General features: G+C 48.1%; 1 protein-coding gene across 4 annotated transcripts in view; it reads right to left on the bottom strand.

Moving 5' to 3' along the window:
- Window positions 1-4,639: 4,639 nt before the first annotated feature.
- Nap1l4 (nucleosome assembly protein 1 like 4) overlaps window positions 4,640-18,256 on the bottom strand; it is a 43,808-nt gene continuing 30,191 nt past the window's right edge. For 3 of the 4 annotated variants that reach the window (XM_004627092.3, XM_023710481.1, XM_023710480.1), the window contains exons 11-15: window positions 14,997-15,019; window positions 14,416-14,535; window positions 11,301-11,330; window positions 10,799-10,855; window positions 4,640-5,003 (exon numbers count right to left, since the gene is read on the bottom strand). In XM_004627092.3, the coding sequence (XP_004627149.1) occupies window positions 4,965-5,003; window positions 10,799-10,855; window positions 11,301-11,330; window positions 14,416-14,535; window positions 14,997-15,019 (269 nt within the window). In that variant the 3' untranslated portion in view covers window positions 4,640-4,964. Of the gene's footprint in view, window positions 5,004-8,379; window positions 8,418-10,798; window positions 10,856-11,300; window positions 11,331-14,415; window positions 14,536-14,996; window positions 15,020-18,256 lie in introns of all 4 variants that reach the window. The other variant, XM_004627093.2, reaches the window with a different exon arrangement.

The raw sequence follows: 18,256 nt of genomic DNA on the forward strand, positions 1-18,256 counted from the left end.
TGGGCCACACCAAGGAGCATCTGGAACCCAAGGAGCTGCACAGAGTGCCCTGAGGACCTGCCACACCCAAACTGGGACTTCCGCTCTCCTGGCTTCCAGAATTGAGTTTCAAGTCATCCCCCATGCCATGCCGCCAAGGGTGGTTTGTTTGGTAGCCCCAGGCCAGGTATGGTCTGGTCTCCCACTCCTGCCCTACCTGGCATACACACATGGGGCCAGAGCTGGGACATCAGCTGGCCAAGGCGGTTGTCTCAGTTACTTTTTTCTCATTGTGGGGATGAAATACCCGACACCCCAAATTAAGGAAGGAAAGGTTTATTTAGCTCACACTTAGGAGGTTTCAGTCCATCCTCAGCTGGCTCCAAGGCCGTGGCAGCAGTTCAAGGTGGCAGAAGACAGCAGAACAGCCAAGGGAGGAGCAGTGGCTGTGGCAGCTAGCAAGCCTCTCTCTAGTCCTTATATTGTATGCAGAGTACCTGCCCCAGGGCGGGTGTAGCCCTCACACCCATATTCCCAACATGGATCAGGAATTAATCACAAACCCTAGAAACACACCTCCAATGACTGCAGGAGGCTTTGGGGGGACAACTACACACAAATTGTAATACTGGTAAAGTCAGGAAGTCAGGAAAAGCCTCCCAGGGTGGGAGTGTGTTCTGGGAGTCAAATGCAAGTCCTTGTGTGTTATTAGACAAGTGCTGCACCCCTGAGCCACACCCCAGGCTCCAGGTCCCTTTCAGCTGCATTTTCAAGGCTGAGCCGTCCATATCAGCTTTCTCCCCTCCTTCCCGGTCCTGTCAAGGAGGATGGGCACTCCTCGAGCTTCAGGTGTCTAGAATGTGGATGGAATCCCTGGCAGTAGCAGGCAGTCTTGCAAGCTGAGTGGAAGTGGCAGTGCAGGAGCAGGTGTCTGATAGCCCTGGGCCTGGCTTGGGGCCTGTAAGGGCAAGAGAGCAGGCCTGGGATGTGTTTCAAGGGGCCTGTGGAGAGGTGGCTAGTGGCAGACTTCAGGGACATCAGCAGCAGGCCAGAGGTTCTCAGGGCCTGGGCAGGACAGATTCCTTCAGAGGCGTCTGGAAGCTGACTCTCCTTCTGCCTCCACCTTGTGGGCTGCTCTATCTGCCCCTCCTGCCTGCTGACACCTGATAGCCCAGAGTCCTGTTCTACCTCAAGGGCTCCTTACCTGGCCACATCTGCAGTCTTTTGCCACATGAAGTCAACTTTGCATTCCTGGGGACCAGGACATGGGCACCTTCCCCCTCTCCTTCCCCAGAACAAGGCTGGTAATGGCCCCAGGCTGCTCCCAGCTCATCTTAAACTGCAGGCCTGGACCTCTCCCGAGCTATCCTGTGCACTTCTAGTGACCACTCTGGTCTGCCAAATGAGGAAAGGGCCTGCTGTTCCCAGCCCTGCCCTGCCCTGAGGTGACACCAAAATCTGGAGGTACACATCACAGCTCAGCTCTTCCACCTCACCGGAAGTGGAACAGCAGCTCAGTGGGGTAGGGCTTTTCAAGGCCAATTTGTCACAGCCACAAGTGGCCATCTGTTGTCTGCTTCCCATGACCCCTACCCCATGTTCTGGGGACTGTCCTGTCAAGAAGTTGGTGAGGACTGCAGATCCCCACTCAAGAAACCAAAATTCTCAGTACAGCTGCTCCACCCTGGGAAGCTTATTTTTATTTTTAGTCTGAGGCAGGGTATCATGCAATTCTGACTGGCCCTAAACTCACGTTCTAGCCCAGGCTGACCTTAAACTTGCAACGATCCTCCTGCCTTAGCCTCCACATACTGGGATTACAAGTGCCACAAGTGACTGCAAAGCTTTTGAAAAATGAGCCTCACTGAGGTCTGACATACAATCACAATCAGTTGTAGCAGCTTTTGTTTTAGGGTATAAGCAAATTTATTTTTAAAAACATAAAGGCAGGTAAAAAGATATAAAGTAAAGCTCCTGCTAGCTGGGAGGGGGTTCAGAGTAAGGCACCCTGCTGCACCTTTGTGGCCACTCCCACTCTCCACGTGTCTTCCTGTGGAAGCTCCTGAGTGTAGCAGGGTGGCTGACGCGGATGAAAGCAAGTCTCACACAGAAGACTCAGGCCTGACAGGAAGCACCAAACAGGCCAGGTGTGGGGTACACACTGAGATGCAACGCCAGAAGGCAAAGGCAGCTCTTCAGTCCCTTCAGGAGCAAGTCCCCTGGAAGACCATCTGCCCAGCATGGCCCGTGGGTGTTGTGTGCTGAGTGGACCTGGGCAATGAACCCCAACTCAACCCAGGGAGGGGTCCTGGGCAGCAGCAGGAGGTTGGGGTAGAGGAGCGGCCAGCCCCCCCACCAGGCAGGGCTGCTCAGTCCCACCTTCCTGGTGGCCTCCTACCTGGTAGTTTGGGGCAACCGCTCAGCACCTCCAGATCATCTCCAGCCCCAGCAGGATCGGTTGTAGTGATGTTTGTCAGAGGCCAGTAAAAGGACGGTTCTGGTGGACCACCTTCCCCAGCTTGTCATGGCAGCACAAGGGCCAGGTCCCACTTGCAAATGGCTTCCCATTTGGCCCGCGGACAGCAGCACTGCCCACGGTTCATCACTCACTCTTTCTCAGGAGATAGATAGGTAGGTCCTGAGCAGCAGATGTCACAGGTCAGATCCAGCCCACCTGCGGGTCCTGACACCCCTCCCCGCAAGGCCCCTCTGCTTCTCTGCTCCTTCAATCTGCAGTTGTGCTCACATGCTGTTTCTGTGGGCACCAGGAACAAAGGTGATGCTGCAGTGTCTTCTCAGGCAGATCCCCGTCCTACCAACTGCAGCCTGCGGAACACAGAACACTAGGGGCAAGGAAGGCCAGAGGAAAAGCGGCTTCTGGCAAAGCCCTCGGTGTAGCTGTGACTAGGCTATTAGGATCCCCAGCACTGCAACTGTCCCTATTAATTTCCTGAAGATTACTCAAGCACGTAACTTTGTGCAATTACTTGTGATCTAACTTACGAACCACATATTCCCACATGGGTTCATGTTAAACACCCCTGTGGAAACAGACCCTGTAGAGCTTTCTGTTGGCTGCCTTCCTAGCCAGTGACCACCCACCCCAGCACAACCCAACCATCTTGGCTGGTCAGTGAGGGGCAGTCCTGAGCCCTTAGCCGGGGGCCTGGCTCCCAGCTCGTGGGCAGCACAGGAAAGGCGGAGCTGACCTTCATGAGATGCAGACAAGGAGCTGTGTGCAGCATCATGCCCTGCTGCCCTTCGGGCATGCTGCAGGCACATCTCATCTAAGCCAGTATCCAGTTCCCCAAATCCTTCTGGTGGCACCAAGACCCTCTGCCTTCTTGTTGCTCCCAGGGATTACTACAAGAAAAATGGCAGGCTGGCCCTATGGAGAGGCACAAGCTGGCTACACAGGTGCTTTCCCCTGGAGGCTCAGCCGGGCAAAGCCTGTGTAGCAGGTATTTCTGGGAGGAGCTCTTCCTTCTCATTAAGAAGGGATGATAGGAAAGACCTCAGAAAGACAACCTGTATGGGCTTCCTGAGGGAACTTTCCTCACGGGCTCTTCTGGGGCCGCAGGGCGCACCCCAGGAGTCTGGGGTCGTATCTCAGCTCTTCATACGGGAGCCAAGGACCTATTTTACATCAGATGGGCCTGCTAAAGCAGGAAACAGATCTATGGGAAAACTACCCATAGCCTCCCCGCAAAAAGCTTTTAAGGCCTCAGTGACAATATGTGAAGCCAAATAACTGCAGTCTTGGATCCTCCTGCAATAGGGCTCACAGCCCAGCATGGTGTGTTGCTTGCTTGTAAGCTGCCAGAGGGGGCAGCGGCCGCACACAGACCCCACATAGTACCAGCTGCATGTTTCACAACTTTAATAGAATATTCTAACTATTCTGTACAAATTGAAAACACTGTATTCAGTTACAAATGTATTATCAGGTAAGGCTGAGCACTCTCTACATGCCTGGTCAATGTGGACACCACTGTCCCCAGGTGCCAGAGGTCACTGCCACATACTCAAAAACCCCACTCACCAGCCGCCACCAGTCACACCAAAACCAGGGCTCTTACGACAGGATGAGTGGTGGAGTCCAGAAATGGGGGTCACCAAGAAAGCAAGATGGAACATTCACACGGGGCTGAAAATCTGTAGCTTGCAGCCCTTCCACTCCCCAAAGTGCTTCCGACAGCTGCAGGTGGTTCGCATGTCACACAATGAGCTCCTGCCCTCAGCAGCTGGCTGCAGGAAGCAGCACAGGCCACGCTCCTGCTAGGCGACAGCACACCCTCCTCCTGGTCAAGTCACCAATGTGGCTTCATCAATGGTAAAAAAATGAGCAACTCAGTTCAAAGTCCTCCAAGCACAATGAATAAATAAATACATGGGTCTCACTACAGCTCCTGCCTCAGAAGGTGTGTGCCACAACCCACCCAAACGCTAGCAAACTAAAGCAAGGAAAAACGCTCTAAGTAAACACGGCCTTACTCTACTCAGCTCTTCTGAGATGATTAGGATACATGGCTGAAGCAGCTTTTGAGCAGTAGGATCAGCAGTGGAAAGTGGGTTTTCTTTGAATCACAGGGAGGGCCACTCAGCCAATCTGCCCAAGTGGCAGAAGAGGTTCCAGGAGCCCGACAAACGGAGTTCCCAGGCCTCTCTCCTTTCTAAGAGTGACCCCCCCCCAACCCCGCCAACCCATGTGGTATGTGGACTTTCTAAAGGGCAGGGCCTGGCGGGTCCAGGGCTGCAGGCACCAAGGCCACAGAGGGTGCTAAAACTAAACCTCCTATTTCTGAAATGCATTTCCATTGCCACTGTACAAGTTAAGCAAAATAAGAAAAAGAAAAAGTAAAAGTGAAAATCATGCACTTGAAAACGTGTTAGACGTTATAAGCACTGTCCATATGTTGTGCTGCAGCATGGCCCTAGGCCCTGCCACAGCTGGGTCCTGACAGCCATTCCAAAGTGGCCACTCCTCATTGTTGCTTGCATTCCGCCGGCTGGCTGGGCTCTTTCTGCAATGAAAAGACAAAAAAGACTTGTAAAGAATGAAGTTAGTGTCATCCACCAAGTATCTCTAACCCACAGTGAAAACCAAGACTATTTATTTATTTATTGCACTGGGGATCAAACTCAGAACCTTGTGCTTGCTAGGCAGGCACTTAAGCTGCTGAGCTATTTCCTGGCCCCAGTTCACTGATTCATAACGAAAAAATAGCTACCACAAACAGGCTTCAAAAAAAAACCCAGCTAATTCTCCAAAGAAAAGCCACAGTGGGACTGCCTTTGGTTTTCGACATGTTTGTGAAACACCCTTAACTCGGTTAGAAGGGTGTTTCTGGGGCGACTAGGCAGGCTTTCCACATATGGTGCTGTGAGGCAGCTGCACCCCTAAAGCAGCAGCGGTGGCTAGATACCTGCCAGGACTCTCCGTTCGGGGGCAGGTGCAGACCACAGGCCTCACCTCTGCAGTATAGTTCTGTTCCAGGAAGGGCTGTGCACTGATGCTCAGAGGGATGGTATTCCTGATGGGGTTTCCTCTTTCACTCTGCAGGAAGCACCCGAGCAGATTCACTCTACTGGACTACAGTGCAGAACAGACTGGGGTGCCGGGTATTTCACTTAGTGGTACAGTGCCTGCCTGGGGAGCATGAGGTCCTGAGTTTGATTCCCGAGACACCTCTCCTAAAAAAAGACTGGGGGTCTGGCCACTTAAGAGCTGCAGTAATCACACACACACCAGCAGGAAAAAAAACAAATCCTTCTAATATAGGCATCAGGAAACACCCCCTAGCAGAGCAACTTAATAAAACTTGATGTAAAAAGCTTGTGCCTTTTCAACCACATTCAGGCCCCAGAGGTTTTGTGCAGAGTCCAACAACAGCCTAAGCAATCGATGATGATCTCACCTCCACTTCTGTATACTGACTTATTGGCCAAGATTCCTGGGAGTTGACACTAAATGACTAACTGTCACTAGGCAAGCCCACAGTGCTGCTAAGAAAATCCTGTACTCCATGGTCCAAATGAACTTCTGGGGCAATACTACCAACACCTTTTGTGAAGATAGCACTGAAAGGATAAAAAAACCAAACAAACATAAAGCAGGCATAAATCCCTCAAGGAAAGATCTCAGGAGCTGGTCTAAGCTCTGTTTCTAAGTGGAATGGAAAGAACACAAGAACAAGCGCAAGCTCTCCAGCTCAATCTCCAGGCTTCCGTCTTTGCCTAGTGCAGTGAGTTGCCTCTTCAGGAGGGGACCCCAACTTCCCTGCCTGTGCTCAGCTGCCCCATCGGTTGCCTAGGGAGCCCAGGTCTAGGATGAAATGGGAATGACAAAAACGTGAGCCCAAATGATGCTGAACCACGAGGATGAGCAGTGTGCATCAGTGCGAGAACGGCATGCTATCAAATGGGGACTGGGCTAGAAGACAGAAACCAGAACCGAGATGTGGCTCGGGGTGAGGTATCTGCTTAGCACGCATGAAGCACTGGTTTCTATCACTAGTGCGGGGATGATAGAGGTGGGTATTGAAGGGTTTTGTTAAGTGCACAAGTGAGAGGATGGCAGAGTCTCCACATCTCTAAGTATATGTAAATTATACATGTCACTTACACTGAGTACTGGGTAATTACCCTATGTTGAATAATAGTCATGTAGTTTCAACCACAACAGCACAGCACCCGTTTACCTTAAAACCAAGCCTGAGGGGTACAGCACAGTAGCTGAGGGTACGTGAACTATGTGAAAGGACCTGGGTCCAGGCATCCTCACCAAAAGAACCCACAAAGAGAACACAAACCTACTAACGTGTATGATGGAGACCGCCAGCTGGGAAAGTCCTCAGTAAAACAAACAATGCCCGAAAGGCTGTGAGGGTGAGAATATGGGCCTGTGAGTGCTTGGCACTCTGGGCTAGGGGGAGCCACCTCCCTCTGAGCAGGCAGGCGGCCTATGACCCACCCTTGCCAGGCTACTGCCAGCACAATACACTAGAGCTCCTGCATATGAGAGACAAGAGCTGTGGCAGTGAATTTTATGCATCCAATGTTTACGGTCTTGGGCCTGTGACAAAAGCCAGGAGAGAAAAAACCACTTCTCTCAAGCCAGTACACACACAACTAAACCCAAGTACCCTTTGTCATGTCACGGATTTTGATGACAGCCTGGTTACTTGATGCTAACATGACTCCCAAGGGAGAGGGTTGTCTTTTTCTGAGTTAACAATTAAGCCAAAAACCTGCCCACTGTGGGACCATTAAAGGTGGGGTTTTAACAGACCCAGAGGGCCTGAGAAGGTGCAAGACAGGCCGCTAACACAGAAGCACATCAGCTGCATTACTGAAGGAGGCCATGTGCAGAGCCTAAACACTGACTGGCTGGTGGATGCGGCCCATGTTGGTGGTGCCACGGTGGCTTCAGTAAAGAGACCCTGCCACTGTGAGTGCCGGTCACTGGTAGGCAGCGTGTACCCAGGATGTTTCAAAACTGCTGGGGTGGATCCCAGCTCCAGGGGACCTATGGGACCAGGTGTGGGCTTCCCCATAATAAAAGCCACTTCCGGCTCTGGTATGCTACCCACCCAGCAGGACTAAGCACAGGGTGGAGGCGGTGCCCCAGCTCACTGTGCTTACTTATGACTGGTTCTTTCCTCATTTGATCACAGTGCCACTGGCCTCACAAGAGCACTGGTACTGCCCACACTGAAACAGATGGCAGTCCCTTTTTGGTTTAAAAATGGTCATATTAGGCTTGGCTACTCCTTTGCCTACCTATTGGTTTACACAATTCCTGACTCATTAAGTGTAAACACTGAACAGATGGGTGGCACAGGTTTTGATGACAGCCTGGTCACTTGATGCTAACTTGACTCCCAAGGGAGAGGGTTGTCTTTTTCTGAGGAAGCAATTTTCTGAGGTGGCCTTTTTCTTAGGCCACATCAGTGGGGTGGCCTCTCATGCCAGTTTCTGATCCTACTGTGCAGCCAGCACAGCTGGGGACAGCAAGAGTATGAAGGTTTCTACCGGGGCTGCTCGTCCATGGTGGTTTCTGTAGCCATCCTGCAAGCTGCCATCAAGGCCACCTGTCCTGTCCTCTTCCTGGACATCAGCACTACTATCAGTGTTATGAGTAACAGGTTTACTACTTGGTTAGCAAGAAACCATGGGTTCAGAAAGCAGGAGCCAAATCCAAATTGCTTTCGTTGGCTTTAGAGGCACAGCTAACACAGCCCTGCACAAACACCACTCCTTGCAAAGCCCTGTGGCAGCCCTACTGCATGGCAAGTGTGCCTGGAAGGTCACTTCCTCTGTCCCCAAAGTCACAGCAATGCATCATACAAAGTACAGACTAACAATTGCAAGTTTAGGTATGAATGGATTCCGCCTTACCTAGGAACGTATGAATGATTAACAGACAAAAATTACACCTAAATGGGGAAAAATTGAAAGGAACTGTCAGCATGAAGAAAAATGAAACGCACAAAATTATACAGGAGGAAACAGCCATAAATCTCATGATTCAAAAGGGTAGTAAAGTACTAAATGTGAGCAACTCCAACAAAGCAGTTCTTTCTCAAAACGGCCAGAACTTATTGTCTGCACTTGTAACAGTATGAACACTCATGTCTCTTTTGCTTGCACAAGCTCTACTTTCGCAAAAACTTTGAAGAAGTGGACATGAAGAAAAGGACAGAGATATCACGTCACAAGCCAAGGACACTAGGACAACCCTTTGGGGTTGGCACACACGGCTCTAGCTTCTTCTCCCCATGCCTGACCAGGCTTTCTGAGGTGCTGGCGGTGTGACTCACTACTTTATGCCAACCCTCTGCTCCTTTAGAAAATGAGGACCCATGAGGAAGCCGAGGCGCAGGGTGACAGAAGAGTGAACACACACAGGGAAAAGAGAAAGCATGAAGGTGAGAGGAAAAGAAACCAAGGAACAGAGCCTGCAGAGGTCGAGGGTGAGCATGGACACAGCAAGCTGTCACCAGTCTCTGTTCTCTAAGTGCAACCAGACTACATGAAAACAGGGGTAGCACCCACACAGCAGGCACGGCCCAGAACACACACCTTGCCTTTGGTTCCACCACATACCCAGAGCAGCTAAAGTTGTCACCAGTGACCCTAAAATGTTAACAGCTGACCAGTGGCCACCACCTTCCCTGCCCCAGCCCCCAACTATACCCCACCAAAGAGTGACTAGGTCTCATCCACGGGGCTGAGCACAGGTGGGACTGTATGCAGTACAGAGTCCTCAAGATGTATAACCAAAAGGAGGGCACACTTCTAGAGAGTCGAAGTCCTCCTGTCCTTCCCAAGGGAACTGCTGCTGTGTACATGCATTTAGGTGAACACGTGGGTGACACACTGACTCTAGTCCTAAGATGTGGCCCTGGCAGCTTCTAGTATACATTCCATGTGGGGCAAGTGAGGCACAAACAAAAAACAGTTGGATAGAGACAAAGATGACAGAAATGTAAGGTAGTGGCATACCCTGACAGCCCATCAATGTTGTCCTAAAACACAGGAGAGGAGAGCCACACATTCTGTGTGCTGGGGACCAGCAAGTGGCCCAAGGCCACAGCTCCTTGACTAAGGCCACAAATTAAAATCCAAATTATAGGTTAAGTTGCCCAGTCATTTTTCTCTTAAACACCAATTTTCTGCAGCAAACCTCCTTTAAACATTACCTAGACAGATGAGGTGTGACCAAAAAAGTTTTTTTAAAAATAATAAAAGACATATTGTCATTAATCTCCTTCAAAATACTCCCCTTTATCTCAAATTCATTTATCCTATCATTCTCGCCCTTTTGTGAAGTAGTTCTGGAAGTCTTTGCCCCGTGTCTAGTTGCTACACTGTGGCTACCTTGATGAACTGAACAGATTCAGTGTGTTCTACTTACATTGTTGTTCCAACATTGGGGAAGAGCCACAACTTGGCTGGGCCTAGCTTTCGTGAGTAATGTGGATGGGGCCAAAGTATAATGGTTTATAGGCTTGCCTTTCTGATGAATGGTGCTCAGCACAAGCAGGCACCATAGCTTTCATCACACCCAGGAGACGCACAAAAAAGGAGTTCTAGAGTTGCTTCAGAAAGTGGTAAGCATAGCCAGGCAGCGTGACATGTGCCTGTAATCCCAGCACTCAGGAGGCTTGCCACAAGTTCAAGGCCAGCCTAGATTAATAGTAAGTGCAAGACCAGCCTACGCTATACAGCAGACCCTATCTCAAAACAAGCACCATCCCCCAAGTGGCAAAAACAATGGATGTGTTCAAAGAGAGGAGTATTTTGAGGGCGATTAATGGCAATGTGTCTTTTACTGAATAAATTCATAAAACATACGCCAGATTTCTTGATTGTCCCTTGTGTATCTAAGCTACCTAGGGCATTCTGAGCCTTTAAACTCAAGTGGTGCAACTACAAAATTATGCCTACAGCCCTATTATTCTCATCATTAACAAAATACCTCCCAAAGTCCCTTCTTGCACCTTTTTCAAACAGGCAACTTCATTTTCTTAGAATTAAAGATCTGGAAACTAAAGGTGCTTTATTGAGCGAGGTGATTCAGACAACAAGCAGCTTGGTGCAGTTGAAAAACACTTTCCTGAACATTTACACAAAACATCCCCACCATATATACATTGTTAAATAGTTACTCATCTAAATATTTTTTGTCATATTTTGTTTTGTAATTAGAAAAAAAAATACATACTTTAAACACCATTGCCTCAAAGTGAGGATCATTTGTAAAAGTTCAACAGTGTAGCACATGTAGGTTTGAAATGCTCCCAAATTAACCAACCTTGGGGTTAATTTCAGCATCGTCCTCGTCTTCTGCCTCCTCATCACCTTCCAATTCCTGTATTAGAAGAACCGAGAATTAGCTGCAAAGACTCACGTAAGGCTGGACTACTTCTTCGGGAGTTTGCTACCCACAATTATAGGCCAAGAATTCTTTGCTTTAGAAGGAAGCCAACTGCTGCTACACACCAGTAACTACTTCATTTGCTTTAGATACACAATTACTTCTACGTATCTTTTTGTTCTTAAGATATCCTTAAAATGAATCTCTGACAAGCAGGCAGGTTAAGCCATCATTCTCCAAGGTGCAGCTTCATAACCAAATGTGAGGCCAGAAGCCATGGCGCCACTGCAGCTGTGCCATGCGCTTCCTCTCACTTGAGCAGCGCTGAGAGCCAATGGTGGCTTCACATGGAGAGAAGAATGTGGTTGATTTCATGACCTCAGAGAAAGCCAGGGACACAAGATGGAGGGAAAGACATTCCAGGAAACCTGTTTCTTACCTCCTCTTCTCCTTCTTCACCTTCTTCAAACTGGAGAGGGGAAAAATCAGGGAAACATTTTTAGGTTTTATAGACCCATAATAGTAGCCTGCCCTAGATGCCAGCACCATCAAGTGCTCTTACAGGGCTGGCTAAAGACAGCAGAAGTCCAGCTTCTGCCTGCTGGGCAGAGACAGCACGGGTATCTCCTAGATACCTGAAGGCCCCGATGCTACAGTGCCTGACTAAGGGGCCAAGTGCTCATGGGCTCTGCCTTTCACAGGATACAAATGGAAAGTAACTGAAATAAGAACGGAGAAAAGCAGCAAAGAAGCCAGAGCATGGTGGACCCAGTCATGAAGCAGGCCCTACAACTCCACTCCCATTGGTGCCTTCAGAGGGAAACGGGGCATTAAAATTTCCATACAAGGTGATGAGTGTTTTTCTTGATTTCCTAGGAGACTGACCTAAGTAAATAAGTAGCATAATTTTATTACACATGGGAATTTTAGTAACATTTGTACCCACACAAGGGAGAAAAAGACCTTTATTAAGTAACATAATTAAAACTTTGGTGTTTAATCTTTAAAACAAGTCATAGGCTGGGCATGGTGGCACACACCTGTAATCCCAGCACTCAGAGGCTGAGGCAGGAAGATTGCAGTGAGTCTGAGACCAGCCTGAGCTACAAAGTGAGTTCAAGGCCACCCTGAACTTCATAGTGAAACCCTGTCTCAAAACAGATACAAACAAACAAACAAACAAACAAACAAACAAAAAACCCACAGTCATAACTGAAGTACTACTCTTCCTGGGGAGAACTACCCGCTTGGGCCCCCTCCTGTCCCTCTCTCAGGATAGGAGCTTTCTTTCTCTCCATAAATATATTCTGCTCATTAAAAAAAAAAAAAAAAAAACTGAAGTGCTCAAAGGATACCCCCTGACATTATAGCTTGTTGAACTGGGGATTGAACTCAGGCCCTTGTGCCTGCCAGGCAAGTACTTATTCTACTGAGCTATCTTCCCGGCCCAGCTTGTTGGTCTTGAATCAAATTTATCTCTAACATTTCACCAGATTCAGATTCGCATCCCAAAAGGAGGTTACACCCAAAGTAAAGGCTAACACTACAGCATTCTCACCATTACTGGCTACCCAACCAGGGCATACAGAAATGCAGCAGGTTTTTCGGTTACAAACATTCCTTTTCATCAAATTACTCAGTCCTTAAGACACAACTTAAATTAAGCCAGTGTTAAATCATTGTCTCTTATAGAGCTCTGTGATTTTCGTTCAGTTTTTATTGAAGATAAAATATTTAAAAGACCTTGACTACATTTTTATATTCTGGATAAGAGGAAAATAAATTATTCAAAGAAAAAAAAAAAAAAGACACAACTTAAGCAGAACCCGGAAGAACACTGCCACCCTCCTGTGGTCCAGAACCTGTAAGTGGCACCCAGATCCTGTGCGTAGGGCAGCGCCTTCTCTACACATCCTCACAGCCCTCTGAGGGACAGAATTCAGTCTTACACTTTGCAGGTCAGATCCAAGGTAGCTTCCAGCACCAACTGCCTCAGGTTCAACTCTTGCATTTCACGCGTCTGCTGAAGATGCTCTGGGAGGAGCCTCTCACAACTGTGCCTCACACCTGGGCAGAGCACACAGGAATCCAGCACCAGGGTGCTCACAATCTTTCTCCTCCAACAACTTTCTAGTTTCAGTTTAAGACTCAGCTAATATTACTGAAATGCTTTGTATACCAACACTTACTAATACACTGTACCAGGAGCAACTCCAAGTGCCTGACAAGTAGAGCCACTGCCATTAGGACCATTTTATAGACAAAGACACTGGAGCATAGGAAGACCACAGAAAAGACAGAATGAGGACCTAAGTGTTGTATGAGTTGGCACCATCACCTCTAGACCACAAGGTTCACTGACAATGCATACATCGATTGCACAGGTGACCAAGTACATCACATAAGGACAACACCCTAATACTGCCTGTACTCTAAACCAGTGACTGCACCCCACCACCGCAGGCCTTTTAAATTGAGAGGTGTCTGGCCAAGAGCATCTCCAGACGCCTGGCCTATGGGTGAGATTTCCAATGCACTGGGGAGGACCTCTGGCCCTTGGTAGACTATGTGCACAAAATTAACCTAAACATGAGCTCCTCAGTCATCAAGAGGCATGGATGGTCAGTCCACTACAATGGATGAGAGTAGGAAAGACACTTCCATGTCCAAAGAAAATGCTACTGTGAAGACCTAGTCTAGAATTACAGTAACAGTGTGTCCTAAAATCTAGGTCTCTGCAACAGTCCTGTTGCTTCAGGGACTGCACACTGCTGCGTCCTGAAGTCCTGAAACCACCACCACCACCCAGCCGGGGGACACACAAGCAAGTTCTGGAAGTCAAAGATGATGTGAGACTTCTCAGCTGACAGCAGGCTGTCTGCACACCGCTGCTAGGGGAGCGCCAGCACACCAGTGGGGTGTGAGGAGAAGCGTGCCGCTGCTGCAAGGACCCAGCTCCCAGACCCACCCGAGCTCCAGTGACTGACCTAAAGCCCCAGGAGACTCATCAGAAAGTGAACCTAGGAGGCAAAAACCAAGAGCACTACGCTACCAACAACTATCCCCACAGATTGGTAATTCAAGACAACACAATCCTTGGCCATGATGGCACCTGTCTCAGTCTCAGCTGCAATAGGCAAGTGTTTGCTAAGCAATGCTCAGGGCTTCTCTTGGGGAACAGGGGACTATTTCCTAGGGTTGCTGCAACCCAGACCATCATGTGTTCACTGCCAACAACTGTTTGGTATGACCAAAGATTTCTTAATCTCATGAGTACTCCAATCCTTAAAAGCTTTCTAAGGACACAGCACACCCTCAGGGTCCTCTGGGGACTTAGTGGATTGCCACATGACTGGAAGGTGAATGCCTCACAGATACCTGCCCCTAAGGTTCTCTTCTTCCTAGTCTATTTCCTCAGCAGGGATCACATAACTGGTTGATAACACAACACAGATCTTAGGCTTTGGGGTTTCCCAGGCCCCTGCTTGGGGCTTCTTTTTACCCACGGAGGAAAGCATGAAGGGGTAGCTCGCCTGTGTCCCTGAGTCACATACATTGTCATCATCCTCTATGGCCTCCCCAGTGAAGTAGAGCACAGCCCGAGGCACTATCCGCTCGCGGAAAAAGTGTCCAATTTCAAAATCTGAGGCTAACGTGAATTCAGAATCTTCATCCTGAGGGAAAAACAAACAAGTTAACTCATTTCATTCATTCAGTGAGATAAACTCATTTACTCAACCCCTTCACCCAAATCTAATCCCTCACTTCTGGCTTACTAGACTTTCAACAATATCTATCAGGGGCCTGCCTGGAAAGTACAAGGTCCCGAGTTTGATCCCTGGTATTGAAAAAACAAAAAATCCTTCATTACTAAGTGGCAGTCACCACATACTCAGCCATCTAAGTAAGAGAATCTTAACTAGCCTCAAGGTAACTCAAAAGTAAAATGGCAAAGCAGGTAGGCAGTGCAGCCTGCAGCTCCTCCACCTGCTTGCTCCTGAAGCCAACCTACACAACACACCACCTCATGGTGTGCTGATTTCATGTGAACCCCAGGAAGCAGAAAGGGATAAAAATAGGTGCCTACTCAGGAAATAGAGACTTCAACGAGACAAGAAGACAATACAGATCTTACCAGTGATTCGCCATCCCCAGAGGCTAGAAAAAAGAAAAGACAAAACATCTACATTACACTGACAACCAGAAAAATTAAAAAGCCCACAAAGCAGCTTAGCCAGCACAAAATGGGACATTTCACACCCCGAGGGTTTGGTTAGATGTCACCTAAGATCTGTACCTCTTCATTGATGACTTTGTAAGTTCCTCTATCATGATTACTAAAATTGATGCTCCATGTCTCCACCTTGACCATGCAGGGACTGCTTATCCAGCTGTGGCTTTGCTTTTGCAAAGGAGTCTTGCTATGCTGCCCAAGCTATTGGCTCCAAACTCATCATCCATCCACTTATTTCCCAAACAGGTGAGATTCTAGGTACACCCCACTGTGCCTGGCTTAGATGTGCTTGTTTGGACCTAAAATGCACTACCACCCCCACTCATGTTTTGAAGGCAACTGGATTACTGGGGATATGGTAACTGGCCGGTGTGGGCGGTAGGGCCTGAGCAGGAGCTTGGGTCACTGCCAGGGCCCATCTCACTCTCTGATGCTCTCCTTCCTTCATTTTCTGCTTCCCTGCCACCGTGAAATGAGCAGCGTTCCTTGGCCAGATGCTTCTGCCATGCCTTCCTGCCTTAGAACTGGCCAGCTAGGTCTACAATGTGAGCCAAAATTGCTCTCTCCTCTTTTAAGCTGCATGCATTGGGCACTTTGTCCCAGCAATGAAGAAAGTGATGAGATACCATGTTTCTTACAGACCCAACTATGGAAAACCACGATTTAGAAATCTATGATGGCTAAAGAAAGGCCTCTTAGCATCCCTGTACCAGGCACATTAATACTACAGGGGAAGACATTTCCCACCTGTGAACTGTTGTGGTATGGGTACTGACACAAAAAACTTCAAGCCTGTGTGCCCAGAGTATTGCTGGGGTGCTGCCAGATGTACACTCAGGTCTGTCTTGGAGGGACGCGCTCACTCTTGCTGAGGTGTTTGCTGACACCCCTACACAAGACACACTTCTCCAAGGCGTTGCACAGAGGTAGTCAACACACACAAGACCATGCAGACTGTGGTGCTGACACTGAACCAGGCATGACAGGAGCAACAGGGACTTCTAATCACACTCCACCACGCTGAGCTGACAGCTGTCACATGTTACACAATTCAGACCCTTGGCTGAAGAGTTGTGTACTGAGCCTTAGCTTAAGCACCAGGCCTGCTCAGTATGGTGACACGGTGGTTAAGTGTGGGTACTACCCACAAGATGCAGATCTCATGTGGGCAAAGCACACGTTCAGAACCTGGGCCGCCTTCTCCCTGGAGCTCAAGGAGTATCAGCAGGTGATTTCCAAACTGGTTTGTTGATTTCAAGACAGACAGGCAGCTGGGCCAGCTACCTAAGGTTTCCTTCATTTTAAAACAAATCATCAATTTTGTCTCAGGGGCCTGGAAGATGGCTCAGTGGAATAGGTGCTTCCCTGGCAAGCGCAAGGGCCTGAGTTCAATTCCCAGTTACAAAAAAAAAAAAAAACAAATCATCAATTTTGTCTCAGGGGCCTGGAAGATGGCTCAGTGGAATAGGTGCTTCCCTGGCAAGTGCAAGGGTCTGAGTTCAATTCCCAGTTACAAAAAAAAAAAAAAAAAAAAATTTGTCTCGTCTGCCCACTGCCTCCTGCCCCACCTCCTCCCTTCTAATTCCTAGTACTGGACACTTGAACCTATATATTAATCTGCTTGTTGTAAAAAGAATTTTACTGAGGCACAATTTACATACTATAAATCCACTGCAGATGTACAGATTAGTAATGTGGCAAATTAATTTTACATTCAGGCAATCATCACCATAAAACAATTTTATTCTTTTATTTTCTTTTTTAGAAAGCTACCTTCATTCTATTGGAAAAATTAACTGGTACAGAAAAAAAGTTTAGTCATCTGGAGAGAAGAGAAAAACTGAGTACCATCCCTGAGAACTGATGGCTTCTTGGGGACATAAAACAACATTAAAAATTTAGAACACCAAAAATTATCAAGGACCAGCGAGACAGATCAGCAGACTACAGCGCCTGCTTAGGCAAGCGCAGGGATCATGTCCCCAAGTACCACATGCCACTGAGCCAGTCACATATACGCAAAAAAATTTACCCCCAAACTTTTAAGTTTCCTTACCAACTCCAATCTTACTCAAAAGTTATTTTAAAAACAGTTTTAAGTAAACCTGAGCTGGGACTTGGTGGTACACATCTATAATTTCAGCACCCTAGGAAGGCTAAGGCAGGATAGAAGTTTGAGGCCAGCCCAAGGGCTGGGGTGTATCTCAGTGTGAATGCCCACCAAAAAACAAGCAAAAAAAACTTGGAGACACTGACTTTAGGACTAAAAGCCTCTCTACTTCACAAGAACTTAACACAGATAAACTCCAATATACTCAATGTGAGGCTTTGAAAGGAATTTTCCCAAACAGGAAATGTGAGCATGAAACTTCTGATTGTTCTTACACCGCAAACTTCTTATGTGAAAGTCCAACTGTAGAAAAGAAAATAGCCACCACAGTAATAAACACTGGCCTGACCTGTGAAGGACAGCGTGATGGATGCGGACACTGAGCTCAGAGACAAAGCAAAATTCAGGCATTTGGTCGCAGGAACAGGACTGCTAGAAGCCTCACACCCAACTGACTGCAGGTAGTGGGAGTACGCACATCTTTATTTCAAATTATGTTGTGATGAAAAGTAAAAGAAATGTCCTCTGTACCCATTATCCATGTTTTAACATTCCCAAGTGATCTGGCTACATATACATCCTCTCATGATTATAGAATTATCTTTTTTAAATTTTTTTTTATTTTTTATTTTAGGGAAGGGTCTACAGGGTGTTTAGGGTCTCACTACTAGATCAGACTCTTAGTGATCCGCCTGTTTACAGCCTCCCAAGAGCTGGGATTACAGGCGCGCGCCACCACGCCTAGTCTCAATTGCTGTCTCCGTGCGCATGGCAGGCCCGGAGATCAAACCCCTGACCCCTGTGTCTGTTTGCAGGCGCTTTAATCCACTGAGCTATTTGGCCAGCCCCCAGAATTATCTTGTGACTTTTAAAAACACTTTTCAAATTGACTGCAAGTGAGCTGAGCATGGGGGCATTCTCCTGTAATCCCAGGAGGTAGACAACTGAGGCAGGAGGATTGCTGCAAACTTGAGACCAGCTTGGGCTACAGTGAGACCCTGTGTTAACGCTTCCCACCAAAACCCTGTGCTCTGTAGAATTGTATCTACTA

The sequence above is a fragment of the Octodon degus genome, unplaced genomic scaffold (assembly GCF_000260255.1).
Source record: "Octodon degus isolate 3935 unplaced genomic scaffold, OctDeg1.0 scaffold00018, whole genome shotgun sequence".
Taxonomy (NCBI): Eukaryota; Metazoa; Chordata; class Mammalia; order Rodentia; family Octodontidae; genus Octodon; species Octodon degus.